Raw genomic sequence first — 14,027 nt, forward strand, 5'->3', positions numbered from 1 at the left:
CAGAGGGAGTCAAATCCGCCTGGGATTGTTTCTTTCCCTTCAGGAGCAGTGTGCTACTCTCTCTTTTCACCCCTCCCCATCCACCTGCTTTGCATTACGTCCCAATCCGATTTCCCCAAGTCTCTGGTGTCTGATTTAATTTGCCTGACGCTGCTCCTGGAATCAGCCCTCCCCCAACCCCTCCCGTGCACAGCCTTCCAGCTCCCCATGGGGAGATCAGTCCTGGGAGAGGCTGAGGAGCAGAGAGGGAGCGAGGGACTCACTGGGTGGACAAACGGGACTGCCTGGAGACTGCAGAGGTACAAAGGACTTTTGGGCAGTGAGGAGCCATTCTCAGCAAGGGAGGCAGGCTGTGAGGGTCCCATCCAGAGGGGACTGGAACCCACCTTGCTCTACAGATCCCGGTAAGTTTGCCACCTTGCGATGCCTGAGGTCACCTTGGTGAACCTGGCATTGGGACCCTGAGTTTCTTGGAGCGATTATATGGGGAGCCTTTGAACAAGGGCTCATCCCATCAGAGGATGAGGGAGGGTAAGATCATGGAAAGGAGTTGGGTTAGCACTGAGGTGTCTTTAGTGGTGAGGGGGTTTTGCACTGGGATGGGGTTGCTTGTTCTCCACTTGGCAGGTAAATCTCACCAGTTTCCAGGCTGGAGCGGTTGGGTAACACCTCCCCTGATCGACCTGGCACTCTCTGCCTGTACACAGCCCTGCACTCCCAGTGCACCCTGTGCACACCTCATTGCAGCTGGCTGCTGTTCTGGCTGGAGAAGGAGCCCTCAGAAAGCAAGGAGCAGAGCAGGGTAATTTTACCCTGACCTTTGATCTCCATCACAGGAGAGAGGGATCATCTCTGTATCCGACTCTACAAGGAGCCCGGGGTCACCAGGTCGAGACTGCGAAGCTGGTCAGGGATTACACAGAGACCCAGGGACACTGCCTGTTCCCCACTGAGTCCTTCTTCTTGCCCCTTTCCCTTTTCCATTATTCACAGCCCTCTCCCAACATTTCACAGAGCAACCACTCCTTCCGCAGCATGGGGGGAGCTACCCAAGAGCAGATAATAAGAGGGTTCACCTTGCCTCTTTTTCCCACCTATTCCTTGCACCCTTATCCCCACCAGGGAGCGATGCAAGTGACTTGGAGGGACAGCCCCCAGGGAGCAAGCTGAGCCACCTCCATGGCATCATGCAAGGGATGTGGCCACTGCTCTGAAAAGTCAGGGTGTGGCAGCAAAAGGCAGAAGATGGATGATTCCAGGTCCCCCTCTGTCTTGCACCACAACAGAGGCATTTGATCTGCTATGAGCAGACACCAAAGGACTCAGGATGGGTTTGGTTGCCCATAGACAGGAGTGCTGCAGCAAGAAATTTGTTAGAAAAGGCAGGAGGGGGGAGAACTGTCATGTTGGAGAGCAGAAGAAATGAAATGTGATTTCCAAAGCCAAGATCTGTGAACTGGCTGAGCACAGCTAAGGTAGAGCTCAGAAAAGGGCTGGCATGAACCAGCCAAACCCAGGCTCTGTTTGGCTGTGCCCTGCTTGCTCCTGGTGGTGCTTGCAGGAGGCAAAACTCTGGAACAGTGCTGATGCCAAGGTCCTCCTGTCAGTAGCTGTGCTGAGAGTGGTGAATTGTTTCTTTCAAAGGTACCTAAGGACTTGGTTTCCTCTTCTGCTTAGCATTCCCCTGAAAGAGCCCTTACTTCCAGAAAGCACCAAGTGTGCACCATTTAAAAGCCTTTTCCATTAAAACTAGCCTGGCAACCACCATGAGCAACTGTGAGCTGATCCTTAGATCCACTAGAAATGTGTATCCCTGAGGTCCTGCCAGTCAAGGCAGGAAGATGCCTTGGCCAAACTCCATTTCCCTTTCCTCTGTTCTTCCCCCATTTTGTTCCTCCCATTTCCTGCCCTAAATTTGCATGACCATAACGAGCTGCTCTTTTGCACACCTGCCCTGCTCCTCCTGGGAGGCAGCTGCACTATGCTGGGGACAACTCACTCTCCACAAATTGCACTGGGACGTGATGGATGAAGGCGACAGGCAAAGATGGAGCTATTATTATCACTCATCTGTGGATCTTTGTCCTTCTGAGGCTGAGAACAATTCCCAACTTCATTTAGAGCATTCCCTCAGAGGGATTTAAAGGTTCGGACACAGTCCTGAGCTGCACCTTCTCTATATTTAGCCCTTTTTATCCGTCCTCAACATCCTGCCCCTGCTGTTTGATCTGCCTATGGCTCCAAAAGCCCCTCATCTGGTCATGCAGCTTTACAGAGCAGTGAACTGGCATTCCCTTGCTAGTACCAGAGTTGAGAAACAACCAGAGAAGGGAAGAGAGTAGTGAAAAAGCAGGAGCAGTGAAAGGAAGACTGGGACCTGACAGGTAATGAGGAGGATGTGTACAGCCAGCTTCACCGAGAGCAGAAATTGGAGGGAAGGGAGAACAAGGTTCCCATCTCTCTGCAGGTCTGGGTGAGCAAAACCAGAAGTCTACAAATAAAAATTGGGGCAGGTGGATGGACAGTGATCTGAGAGAGCCAAAGGTGTATGAAATAACAGCCTGAAGAACTTGGGAACCAAGCAAAGGAGGCTGGAATGAGAGAGTCAGGGGGAGGACGTTACCTAGCAGGAAAAGGCAATCCAATGCTTAGGATTGATAGATCAGTCCTAAGAAACACTTGAGAAGGGCAAAGTGTGGGCCACAGTGGTAGAGCTAGCTGCACAGGGTGTCTGGAAGTTCAGGTGTTCCACTTGGTTTGCTGTAGGCTGTGACCAGAGCAGGATGGAGCCTTGCAGGCTGAACTGTACACTGAAAGTGAGGGGCAAACACCCAGCAAAAGGAGGATGTGCAGTCTCTGACTGAAAGCTGCAAGGCCTTCTCCAGCATCTCCCCACTCTGACAGTCAGCTGAGAGGTGGAGTGGAATGCCAGCCCTCTCCCAAAGGAGGGGAAGTGCATGGAGGTGGGCTTTCACGGCCAGGCTCACTCAATGAGGTGCAGCAGTGCGTCCTTGCTGGGAGGAGCCCCCTCATTGCTGCTCTGTTGGAATGAGAGAAGAAAAACCAGTGGAATGAGCCCAGCTCAGGTGCTGGTCTATTCCTGTCCTTCAGGGTAGCTGAAGGAGCTGAGGCTGGCAGCCCCAGGCCGTGGCTGTGGCACATTCCTCTGGGCCCTGGCAGTGCTGCCCTCCTGCTCCTTCACCATTTCCTGGGGCTGGCAGTCCCATTCCGTGCATGGGCAGCGAGCAGGGAACAGTCAGCAGTGCTGTGCCTCTACCCAGCCTTGCAGGCAGCAGGCACAAGTCTCCCTCTGCAAAGTGTATCCTGAAACAGCTTCCTGCTGGGATAGCCTCCCAGGAGCTAGGGGAAACCTGTGTCTTGTTCTCTTTCCTGCACTCAAAGCCATGCCTCAGGAATCACTGAACAAGCAGAAACTCTCTGTGCCTGGGGGATCAAAGGAAAGCTGTGGAGACATTCAAGGGAAGGAATTCTTCAAGGAAACTCAAAGTGCTCTACCAAGCAGCCAGCAAAGGTGGGACTTGGGAGCTCTCTGGATATGCTTGCCTACAGCAAGAGAGCAAGTCTGGCATGCAAGGACCCAAAGCCTCACTGACCAGAGGAAATGAGGCCTTCAGGCAACAGGGATGGAAGTGATGTGACCCAGAGGAACTGGGAGAAATTCTGCAGATGCTGCTGGAACATTTCTTGGGCAACACCTGGAGCACATCTGGACACTCACATCTATCCAGGTGAAATGTTGGAGCAATTAAAGATCACATTTGTCAACAAAAGTGGGAGATGCTGGAATCGCTGGTGAAGATTTGAATGCACATAACAAGAAAGAAAGAATAAAACAGAGCTGTTGTATATTGATACAGTGCACCTGCATCTTGAATATGGATTATAATTCTGGCTCCCTGCTCTCCCTGCAAAAACATGTTGTCTCTGCTCTGTAAACAATGAAACAAAGCTCACAGAACAGCAGAGATAATAGGATGTAACAGCTTACACGGGAGGAATGACTAAGTTTGCTCTGCAGTCTAGAAAAGAGACGGGTATGACAAAGATGTATGAAATACCAAGTGATGCAGGGGTGAATAGAGACCAGTTATTTGATGATTCTTCCAACTCAAACTATAGCTACTGTCAAGTGGAACCAGTGCCACCGGGAAGTGATGGAAGCAGGAACTTCTTTGCAGAGCCTGCCACCCAGCTGTGGAAGTCATCATCAGGGGGTACCGAGGAGGCTGAACTTGGCATGGGCACAAAAATGGTGTGGACAAATGCACAGAAGAAAAGAACATCAAGGACTTGCATACAGTAATGCTGCTCTAGCTTTGGACGTCAGTGAAAAGCTGGGGCTGGGCAAGTAGGAGATGTACCCCTATCGGCTTATGCTATTCTTAGATCCTTCCCCAGGCATCAGCCTTTCTTTTTATTTTATTTTGGTTTGGTTGGTTGGTTTTGGTTTGGTTTTTGATGTGAAACTGGAAGGGAACTCTGAGAGAGAGCCTCAACAGCCCCGTAGGTTTCCTTGGTGGTCAGAGAGTTGGTTGGTCCTGCCTGGTGAGGCTTTGCTTAGGACAAACAGTGGGAAATAGCCAATGGGCTCCCCCCATCAAGTTTCTTCCTCCTGGAGCTGAGATGGACAGCTTAGCCATTAACAGGGAGAAGCTCATAAAGAGGACCCAGGGCTTGGAATGGAGAGGTTAAAAATTAATGGACTAGTGTGTCCAGAACCTCAGCAAGAGGCTCTGGAGTTCTTTAGCTTCCGTACGTGTATGTGTAAGCAGGATCCAGGACAAAATGGACCTTTGATCAGGCCCAGCACAAGCTTCCCAAATGCTAAGGGCTGTGGCCAGATACAGCACAACATTACCGAGTGTTCAGCCAAGAAGTGGTCACCAATCCTTTGTCAGGATAGTCAGGATACCCAAATTTCTGTAACTGAGCAGCCACATTGGTGTCCTATCTAACTCACACCTCTCTCCTTTGATCTGTCTCCCCAGAATCCAGGCTGCCCCACGTGGAGGAGCCACCCCTAGGTCAGAAAGATGGGGGAAATGGAGCAGATGAAGCAGGAGGCTGAGCAGCTGAAGAAGCAGATTGCGGTAATGCTGGCAACAGCCATGAAGCTGCTGAGAGCGTGTCTACCCCCCACTGCATGCCCAAACTTTCCTCCTCAGCCACAAGCTGGAGCTGGGCTTTCTCCATCTACAGTCTAGGAGCCCTCTACAGCTCTCCACAGCCCTTTAAATGCTAATGGAGATCTTCCCACCATGGTGGGGGAAGGGAGAGAAACAGGGACAGGGGTCCCATGAGTGTAATGAATCCCCAGGATCTCCTCTGTCTGTGAGACCACTGGTGTTCTGTCAGGTGGGAGGGTCTATGGAAAGGGTGTAGCACAGTGAACAGGATGCTGAGCAAATTTTGGCTCACCTCCCTGACAATTGACTGGTGTGAAGGTGATCTAATCACAAAGATCCCCCTGTGCTGGCCACAATCCAAACACAGCAAAGCCACAATTCCTACTTCTAGTAGCCCTCAGACAATGACCCCAAATTTCACTTGTCATCACCTTCCCCACATGCTTTCAATCTGTCTCATCTGCTGTTGTCTCTTCTCCAGGATGCCCGGAAAGCCTGTGCAGACACAACGCTTGCTCAGGTAAGGGACAGGGCTGCCTGGGCAAGCTAGCACCACTCTGAGGGGCTGGTGCCCAGTCAGGAAGGAGCCAGGAGGCAGAGATGTGGAAAGCAGTAAAGTTCCTGGTAGTCCAAGATAAATTCTTTCTCTAGATTGTGTCTGGAATGGAGGTTGTTGGACGCATCCAGATGCGGACCCGAAGGACCCTGCGGGGACACCTGGCCAAGATCTACGCCTTGCACTGGTCCACAGACTCTAAGTGAGAGCTGCTGCTGGCCTGCTGGCTGCAGGACAGCACTTGGGTGTGAGGGGCAGGAAGGCTCTGATGGGAAGAAAGCCACTAACATGACCTTGTTCCTTTCTCACAGACTTATGGTCAGTGCCTCACAAGATGGGAAACTGATTGTGTGGGACACATACACAACTAACAAGGTAGGAGCCAGGTGGCTGCAAACCAGGATGCTGGAGTGGGTCCTCTTGGAGATGGTGTCCTTGACCTGCTCTTTCTGCTGCCAAGAGCCCTGACACGGTTTCTGGTCCTCCCAGGTTCATGCCATCCCTTTGCGTTCCTCCTGGGTCATGACCTGTGCCTATGCCCCCTCTGGCAATTTTGTGGCCTGTGGAGGCCTTGACAACATGTGCTCCATCTACAGCCTCAAGTCCCGTGAAGGCAACGTCAAAGTGAGCAGGGAGCTCTCAGCCCACACAGGTGTGTGCACTGCCTGCCTGCAACTGGGTGCCCCCTGCTTCCAAACTTCACCCTTCTGTCCCTGCCCCTGTTTCTCATATTTGCTTGTTCCTACTTCCCAGGATACCTCTCCTGCTGCCGATTTCTTGATGACAACAACATTGTGACTAGCTCTGGAGATACCACATGGTGAGTGCTCCTTCCTGTATCCTGGTGCCATGACCTCTGCTCTTAGCACAGCAACAAGTGCAGTCCTTGTGCTCTTCAGCCCTCCACTATCTAAGGAGGAATTGCTCCTACATGGAGAGGCCACATGGAGCACCTTAGGAAGCCCCATCCATTCTTCCTCCCTTGGCAGAACAGATGCTTCTTTTCTCAGCTGAGGCCAGGCCAAACAGTAGGGACCGTGTCAAAAGTTCTCACAAAGAACAGTGTCATTTATGCCAGGACAGAGAGAGTTTTAATTTTATGTGGAGCATGCACATGTTCTCCACTTCTCAAATCCTGCCCTCTGTGCAAGGGACACTGCAGAAGCAGTGCCTTGATCCTTCGGTTCCTGGTTCTCAGGGCTCACTGTGCTGTGACTCTGAACAGTCCTTATTCTTTATTCACCCCATTTCATCCTGATACCTGCTTTGGAAGAACCTTTTGACAAAGGAAATGTGGCATTTCCATCAGAGATCAGGGTTACCTGGGGTTTGTTTGTCTGGCAGTGCTGTGGGATCCCACCGAACAAGAGTTTTGCACCTTACAAGGATGGACACAGAAGACCTTTTTCAGCTGTTTGCTATTTTTTTTTTGCTGTTTGTGTCCCTCTTACTGTCTCTCAGTATTCCCTTCAGCTGTTACACTTATATGCCAAACTTCTCACACCCCCAGCCTTAGTCTAACTCTGTTTTGGCAAAGGTACTGCCAACAACAGCTGTGAAGATATCTCCTGTTATATACAGCTGACTCCAGGGATGCTCTCACCCATTTTCCCGTGCAGTAACCACGGCATCCCTCCTTTTGTCTGTGAGTGGGACAGCTCTTCAGCCTGGCTGTGGGTCTGCTCTCCCTGGGCTGGCTCTGAGAGCTCCTCTCCTCTCCTGTCCCCTCCTGCAGCGCGCTCTGGGACATCGAGACGGGGCAGCAGAAGACTGTGTTCATTGGTCACACTGGAGACTGCATGAGCTTGGCCGTCTCCCCTGACTTCAAACTCTTCATCTCGGGGGCTTGTGATGCTACTGCCAAACTGTGGGACGTGCGGGAGGGCTCCTGCCGCCAGACCTTCTCAGGGCACGAGTCCGACATCAACGCCATCTCCGTACGTACGCTCCCTGCACGGGGCTAGGGCAGAGAATGGGGGGTGGAACAGCTCCAAAACAGCCCTGGGACAAGGTTGAAAGAGCTGTCACAGTTAGCAGGGTAAGAGAGAGGGGTCTTAGACCTTGGCCCCGTGATCCAGCCTGAAGCAGGGAGTGCCCAAGTTCACTGAAGTTTGGAGGAGGGCTCTCTCCAGGCACCAGAGCATCCAACTCTTGGACAGGCAGCACGCCATGGAGCTGAGCACCCTGACACAGGGGCTGGTCCAGCTTTGCTCACAACAGCTGTTGGCAGCTGTGCTTTAAGCATGCTCCAGCAGCCCTGGCACAAGATGCAAGCGAGGCAGCAGGAACACCTAACTCAGCTGAGGTCAGCTCCAGATGGAAGATCCCAAGTGGGGACTTGGGATCACAGGGAGATCTTCTGAAGATTAAATCTTCATGGGAGGCTGCTCAGACATTTGGGAGGAAGCATCTCCCTCAGAGCTGCAGAGATGGCAGGACAAGACACGTGGCAGACTATTCCTTGTAGCTAAGCAAATGCCAGCTTCCTGCAGTCTGCTGCTCAAACCACCCTCCACTGACATCAATTAGTGAAACCTTTCTCAGTTGCCCTATGGCTACCTTGTCAGCCACATGGTTTTCTGCCATACCTGCTCCTGGGAGCCCTTTATTTACACCTCAGAGCAAGACCTGGGCATGAGCATGTATGAGAAGCCTGGGATATGAGGATCAAACAGAGGAAGGCTCTAGTAGCCAGAATTATGTCAGACCTCAGCTGGGGGATAATAGATGGACTTTTGTTAAGGCCAAAGCTGGAGTTAAAATAATCCTTCCTCAAGCACTGAGATATCTTGCCATTTGTTTTCTTGGAGTAGAAGGGGTTTATTAGGCCTTAAGAGAATATCAGTCTCCCCCTTCAGCAGACTCAAATTCCATGATCCAGTGTCTGGTCCCACCAGGTTTTCCTGCCTCCGTGGCTTCCTGGTGGTTAGCAGGAGGGGGGGTGCGACGAGCTGAGGAATTCCAGCGGGATCTGAGGAGAACCTCATTCAAACACGGTGTGTGCCCTCCCCAGTTCTTCCCCAATGGCGAGGCCATCTGCACGGGCTCCGACGACGCCACGTGCCGCCTGTTTGACCTGCGGGCGGACCAGGAGCTGATCATGTACTCCCACGAGACCATCATCTGCGGCATCACCTCCATCGCCCTCTCCCGCAGCGGCCGCCTCCTCTTCGCTGGCTACGACGACTTCAACTGCAACATCTGGGACTCCCTGAAAGCAGAGCGTGTGGGTCAGTGGCTCCTCAAGGTCCCTCCTCCCCTCCCTGCAAGGCCTCCTCTCCCTGCTTCAGGGATAATGAGGCACTTATTTTTCCTGAACGTAGGAAGACATCCTATAGTGACGGAAACCCAGCAAAGCTCCCTCGTGCTAAGGGAGCACACCAGAACTAGGCCAACAACTCTCACTGGCCTAGAAGAGATATTGGTTTTAATTGTTAAGGAAGTCAAGCCTTTAAACAACGTTGATCAAGGGGGACAAGAAGGTTCCCATTAGCTAAAACTGCTATAGACTATCCTACTTCCTCCTCGTCTGCCAGTTCCAGGTACTCACAGTGCCACTTGGTGGCCAGGCACCAAGCCAAGCGTGCACCTGGGCTTCCATCCAACATCTTTGGGAACTCTGTGATCCTCATACACAGAACACAGCACTTTTCTTTCAGATGCAGCCCTTACCCTCTGAAAAGTCATGAAACACAGCCCACCAGCAGCACTGCTGTTTCTCAGCCTTACCAAGGACCCCATCCTATCTAGTCTTACCGTCACTCCAGGGTGAAAGCAGTTGCATGAGGAGTCAGCTGGCCAGGGTGAAAGCAGTTCTGAGGATTCAGCTGGCCAGGTGAAAGCAGTTCTAGCTGTCCAGGGTGAAAGCAGTTGCATGAGGAGTCAGCTGGCCAGGTGAAAGCAGTTGTATGAGGATTCAGCTGGCCATACCTGCCCAAGAACCCCTTGGGTGCTGGTTGTACACCACACACAAAAGTTTTTTGGCACATTTGCTCCCATTCTCCATGTACTGACTGCGAGAGGTTGTGCAGGAGCAGACTGGGCCGCACACGGCACGTGGGCACAGCCTGTGACACGTGTCCCCTCAGGAGGGCTACCCTGTCACCTCTCACAGGGCCCCCTTCACTGCCTCACCTCTTCTTTCCCTCCACAGGAATCCTTTCTGGCCACGACAACAGAGTGAGCTGCCTGGGGGTGACGGCGGATGGCATGGCTGTTGCCACTGGCTCCTGGGACAGTTTCCTCAAGATTTGGAACTGAGGACGGCAGCAGGGAGGGGAAGAGCAGCGGAAGCACGGCCCACAGCCCGAGCCCATGCAACACAGCATCAGCAGCTGAGCACAACAGAAATGCCTACCTACCACTCCCACTTGTCTCTAGACACAGGTCACTTGTAGGAGTCTCCCAGAGTGAAAGGAGATCAGGGAGGAGAAGCAGGGGGAGCTGGGGAGCAGGAGCACAGGCACTGGCCCTTCTCTCCATCTCTAAACAGCCCCAGCAGTTTCCAGCCTTGTGTGGGCTTGAAGACCTGTTCTTTGTCTCAGGACTTTGCAGTACAATTCAGACACCCTGCACATTCCTTCAAACCCCTCTGCCCACACTGATACCCCTCCTCCTCCTCCTTCAGAGGACCCCTCATGCAACACCCACCCCAAACTAAGCTCTCTCCCTGCTTTAACTCTACCTAACTTCTCTGTAATGGATAGAGCTGTCCTGTATCCATGCAGACAGCCTCAGAAACACACTGGATTTGAGATTTCTATGGCACCACCTCAGACATCAAGCTATAGTAAATTTGGCTCATTTTCACAGGGGAACGCTTAGCTCAAGTCCTATCTATGCATCAAGGGGGGAAAGGCAGCCTTCAGACCTGCCAGAATAGCAGGGAATACATTTATTCTTTTTAGTTCAAGTCTTATCTATGCATAAATGGCAGAAAGGTAGCCCTCAAGACCTGCCAGAATATCAGGGAATATTATATTTATTCTTATTGTCTGCTTCTTGCTGTTCCTTCCCTCTTTGCCTCACTCCTGCATTGTGTGGTGACCCTGTCTAACCAGTAGCCATCAGCCCATGTTTTCAAGTCTGTTTAGATCTTCATAGCCCAGGCAAATAAAGAAAGCTCACAGAAGCACTGCAGGTTGTGTTCTTTCCAGCATTGCAATGAGCTACTGCAAACAGAACTCTTTTTCTGTGACTATTGCCTGCTGGTCTCAACCAGTCAACACCTCATCCACAGCCCTTGCTTTAGCTCACATCCCCAGGGGAGGGTGTTCCTCACATGCTCTAGGTGAGAAGAGGCTGGAGTTGGGAAAGTGAGATGAAAGTGCATCCTTTCAAAGCTTGGATATTTTAGCTTAGTTACACAATAATTTTTTTCAGCCCCTATTCCACTTGTTGGCTCAGAGCAACATCCTGAGGGGCCCCAGGCTCTGCTGGGACAGCTGGAGATCAACAAGGTTTAGTAACTTACCCACAGAAGGTCAGTATCAATGGACAACACTGTCTCACATTATTTTGGATCTCACCCTCAGGACAGACCCTTGCCTAACTCAGTTTCAGGCCAGTGTAGGAGCAGTACAGCTCCAGAAGTGACACTGGGTACACATCAGTTTCCTGCAGGGAGCTGCAGCTTCCCAGCTCACGCTGTTGTACATGGATTCAAGGCCATACCCTTCAGCATGCTCCAGGCAGGGGACAAGGCAGTTTTAAGGCTCATGGAAGGCCGAACTATTTGTGCCTGAGCCCTTGTCCCAGAGAAAGCATTGTGCTAAGCAAGCACACTATCAGGACATACAGTCAGCAAAGGTTGAACACAAATTTATTTACTAGAGATAAAAACTCTACGGAAAAACCAATACAGCTGATATACAGTAAAAGAGACAAAGTCTGTGCGGTACATTAGACATGACAAACTGGGAAGAGGAGGGAGAAATCTTTCCCCAGCAGGGATAGCTGAGAAATGTGACCACTGCTTTGGGTTTTCAGTCTATTGTAGGATTTCTTCCCTCTAGAAAATTCTCAAAACCTAGCAGCAAATTATAGCAAGATCCTGCAAAAAGAAATGTCTAGTTCTCCACAAAAGGACACTGCTGGTTCTCCTTGTTCAAGTCACTCCAAGCACAGTTCCCAGATTTAAGGCTCCTGCTCAGATCCACTTCCTTCTTCTCCCCAGGGTTCTCTCCCAACACGTGCCTCTTGCCCTAGAGAATAAAAAACCCAAACACAGAGTGTAAAACACAAGTTAATCGAAAGTTACTTAATTCTCAGCAGAATATGTAGCCTATTTTTCAGGCCATTCAGCTTGGACTCTCTTGTGACTTTTTTCTACAGCCCAGAGAAAGAATGCACTGAAATGAACAATTTCACAGTAAGGCCAAAGACAGACACTGAACAAGACTCAGAGGCATTTAGTGACAAGACTGACCCACAGAAAAACATTTGTGAAGTTTCTAGTCTCTACAGGCCTAGGAGGCCACAATTCTCAACTGGGACCCTATAAGACACAGAAATTGAAGGATTTGACTTTTTTTCAGCTCAATCTCCCTCCCTCAGCATGACCCATTACGCTTTACCTGGCGAGGGGCAGGAGAACTGGGGGAATTATCATCTTGTAGAATGCTGAGGGGAGAGCGGCCAGTTCCTCCAGATGTTGCCATGAGTTTGTTGTTGGCCTTGTGTCTCATAGGCTTGCTCACTAGTTGACAAAAGGAAACACACCAGCACATCACAACAAGGCTCAAAAGTCCTGGATTTTAAATGCCTCATGGCCTTTATCAAAAACTTACCCAAGGGCTTTGAGGCAAAGGGATCACAGAAAGGCTGATGTTGGAAGTGAACTCAAGAGGACCTACTCCAGCAGGGTCACCTAGAGCTCATTGTCCAGGACCACATCCAGGAGTCTCTTGAATATCTCAATAGAGATTCTGCAACCTGCTCCACTGCTTGGTCACCCTCATGGTGAAAAAAAAGTGCTTCCTGGTGTGCAGGAGCTTCCTGTGTACCATTCTGTCCCCTTGGCCTCTGATCCCATCACTGGGCACCGCTGAAAAGAGCCCGGCTCTCCCTTCCTATACCCTTCCTTCAGGTATTTGTATCTATTAACAAGATACCCCCTGGGCATTTTCCTCTCCAGGTTGAACAGTTCTCAGCCACTCCTCCGAGGAGCAGTGCTCAGCATAGAGCTTTCTAAAACACAGTCTGTATCAAAGTCTCTCAGAACTGCTCAGCCTTAGCACAGAGATGTGCTGCCCACCCTTGCTCCACAGCTCTTCCCAAAGAAAAACTGCAAGGTCCCTCTGGACAGATCTCCACAGTCACAAACCCATTTCGGAGTGGGGAAGAGTTGGTGTATACCTCTAGATTTTAAATACAGTTTAAAAACCATTTCTCATCGCTGGACAAAAGTCTGTTCGATGACATGACAGTTCCCAGAGCGTGTCCGGGCCACAGAGGCTGCAGGCGGTGGGACAGAGCCGAACTGGGGTTGGGGACAGGCTCTGGCGGGGAGCATGCCTGAGAAGGCACCCCAACCATACGGCGCCGAGAGCCCCGATTGCTCACGGCCTATCCCGTCAGCTCTCTGGGCACACGGAGCCCCGTCACCGGCACACCGAGCACTTACCCGAGGAGAGGCCGTGCCCGGCCGGGCGGGCGGGCCGGGCCGTGCTGGGCGAGGGCGGCCGCTCCGCCTCTTGGCCCGCGGGCGGGGAGCTCCGCGGGGCCGGCTCCTCTGCGGGGCCCGCCGCTGCCGGAGGCGCCGGCTCGTTAGCCGCGGCCTCGGCCCCGAAGGCCTCGCTGAGCTGCTTCACCAGGCGGTCCACGCTGTCTGCCGGGGACGGAGGGGGCCGGGGTGAGCCTCTGAGTCAGGCAGCCCCCAACCCACCCGCCCACAGCCGCTTCACTCACCACTCGACACGGCTCTCATGGGCGTGCGGGAGATGCCGGGCGTGGGCGACCGTGGGTCACGCTGCTGGCCAGTGGTCGCCGGCGGCTCGGCGGGGCTGGGCTGCGGACTGTCCGCCGGGGAGCTCACCACCTGCGGAGAGGGCAGCCGTGGTGGCGGCGGGCCAGAGCCACGCAGAGGGAAGCGGCGGTGGGAGGACGCCTACCTCGATGGGGGTGCGCAGGATGCCGGCAGTAGGGGAGCGGGGGTCGCTGACGTGAGCCAGGTGCTTGTTGCGGGGCGCGACCGGGGTGGCGGGGGCGCTGCCAGAGGCGCCCATGGCGGCGGCGGCCGCAGTGCGCCCCGGCCCCGCCGGACGCGCCGTTCGAATCTCCCGCGCGCCGGGCGCTGCCGCCGCCCATTGGCCGCTGTGCAGGGG

The 14,027-nt window shown here is 52.6% G+C and overlaps 2 protein-coding genes across 4 annotated transcripts; one reads left to right on the forward strand and one right to left on the reverse strand.

Moving 5' to 3' along the window:
• The first annotated feature begins 5,054 nt into the window (after nt 1-5,054).
• Nucleotides 5,055-9,963, forward strand: GNB3 (G protein subunit beta 3). Its single transcript, XM_066569836.1, has 9 exons — nt 5,055-5,111; nt 5,629-5,667; nt 5,799-5,905; nt 6,015-6,078; nt 6,193-6,355; nt 6,457-6,523; nt 7,439-7,640; nt 8,717-8,933; nt 9,857-9,963. Exons 1-9 carry the CDS (start codon nt 5,055-5,057, stop codon nt 9,961-9,963), a joined length of 1,023 nt encoding a protein of 340 aa, XP_066425933.1.
• Nucleotides 9,964-11,615: 1,652 nt separating this feature from the next.
• On the reverse strand, nt 11,616-13,928 carry CDCA3 (cell division cycle associated 3). 3 transcript variants are annotated; one of them, XM_066569845.1, is made up of 5 exons: nt 13,815-13,928; nt 13,612-13,741; nt 13,328-13,531; nt 12,279-12,400; nt 11,616-11,906 (listed from the first exon to the last, which is right to left on the reverse strand). In XM_066569845.1, exons 1-5 carry the CDS (start codon nt 13,926-13,928, stop codon nt 11,772-11,774), a joined length of 705 nt encoding a protein of 234 aa, XP_066425942.1. In that variant the 3' UTR covers nt 11,616-11,771. The 3 variants fall into 3 exon arrangements, with proteins under 3 accessions (XP_066425942.1, XP_066425949.1, XP_066425959.1); XM_066569852.1 differs by having other exon boundaries at nt 12,279-12,396; nt 13,324-13,531; XM_066569862.1 differs by lacking the exon at nt 13,328-13,531 and having other exon boundaries at nt 12,279-12,396; nt 13,608-13,741.
• Nucleotides 13,929-14,027: the final 99 nt, after the last annotated feature.

This window comes from Molothrus aeneus, chromosome 2, assembly GCF_037042795.1.
Source record: "Molothrus aeneus isolate 106 chromosome 2, BPBGC_Maene_1.0, whole genome shotgun sequence".
NCBI classification, from domain to species: Eukaryota; Metazoa; Chordata; class Aves; order Passeriformes; family Icteridae; genus Molothrus; species Molothrus aeneus.

What these genes read in the sequence shown, in the direction of transcription:
- GNB3 (XM_066569836.1), top strand. Translation starts at nt 5,055, where the DNA reads ATGGGGGAAATGGAGCAGATGAAGCAGGAGGCTGAGCAGCTGAAGAAG. An exon ending in GGAGCTCTCAGCCCACACAG is followed by an intron (nt 6,356 to 6,456) that starts GTGTGTGCACTG and finishes CCTACTTCCCAG; the next exon opens with GATACCTCTCCTGCTGCCGA. An exon ending in AGCTCTGGAGATACCACATG is followed by an intron (nt 6,524 to 7,438) that starts GTGAGTGCTCCT and finishes CCCCTCCTGCAG; the next exon opens with CGCGCTCTGGGACATCGAGA.
- CDCA3 (XM_066569845.1), bottom strand. Translation starts at nt 13,928, where the DNA reads ATGGGCGCCTCTGGCAGCGCCCCCGCCACCCCGGTCGCGCCCCGCAAC. An exon ending in TCCTGCGCACCCCCATCGAG is followed by an intron (nt 13,742 to 13,814) that starts GTAGGCGTCCTC and finishes CCCTCTCCGCAG; the next exon opens with GTGGTGAGCTCCCCGGCGGA. An exon ending in CATGAGAGCCGTGTCGAGTG is followed by an intron (nt 13,532 to 13,611) that starts GTGAGTGAAGCG and finishes CGTCCCCGGCAG; the next exon opens with ACAGCGTGGACCGCCTGGTG.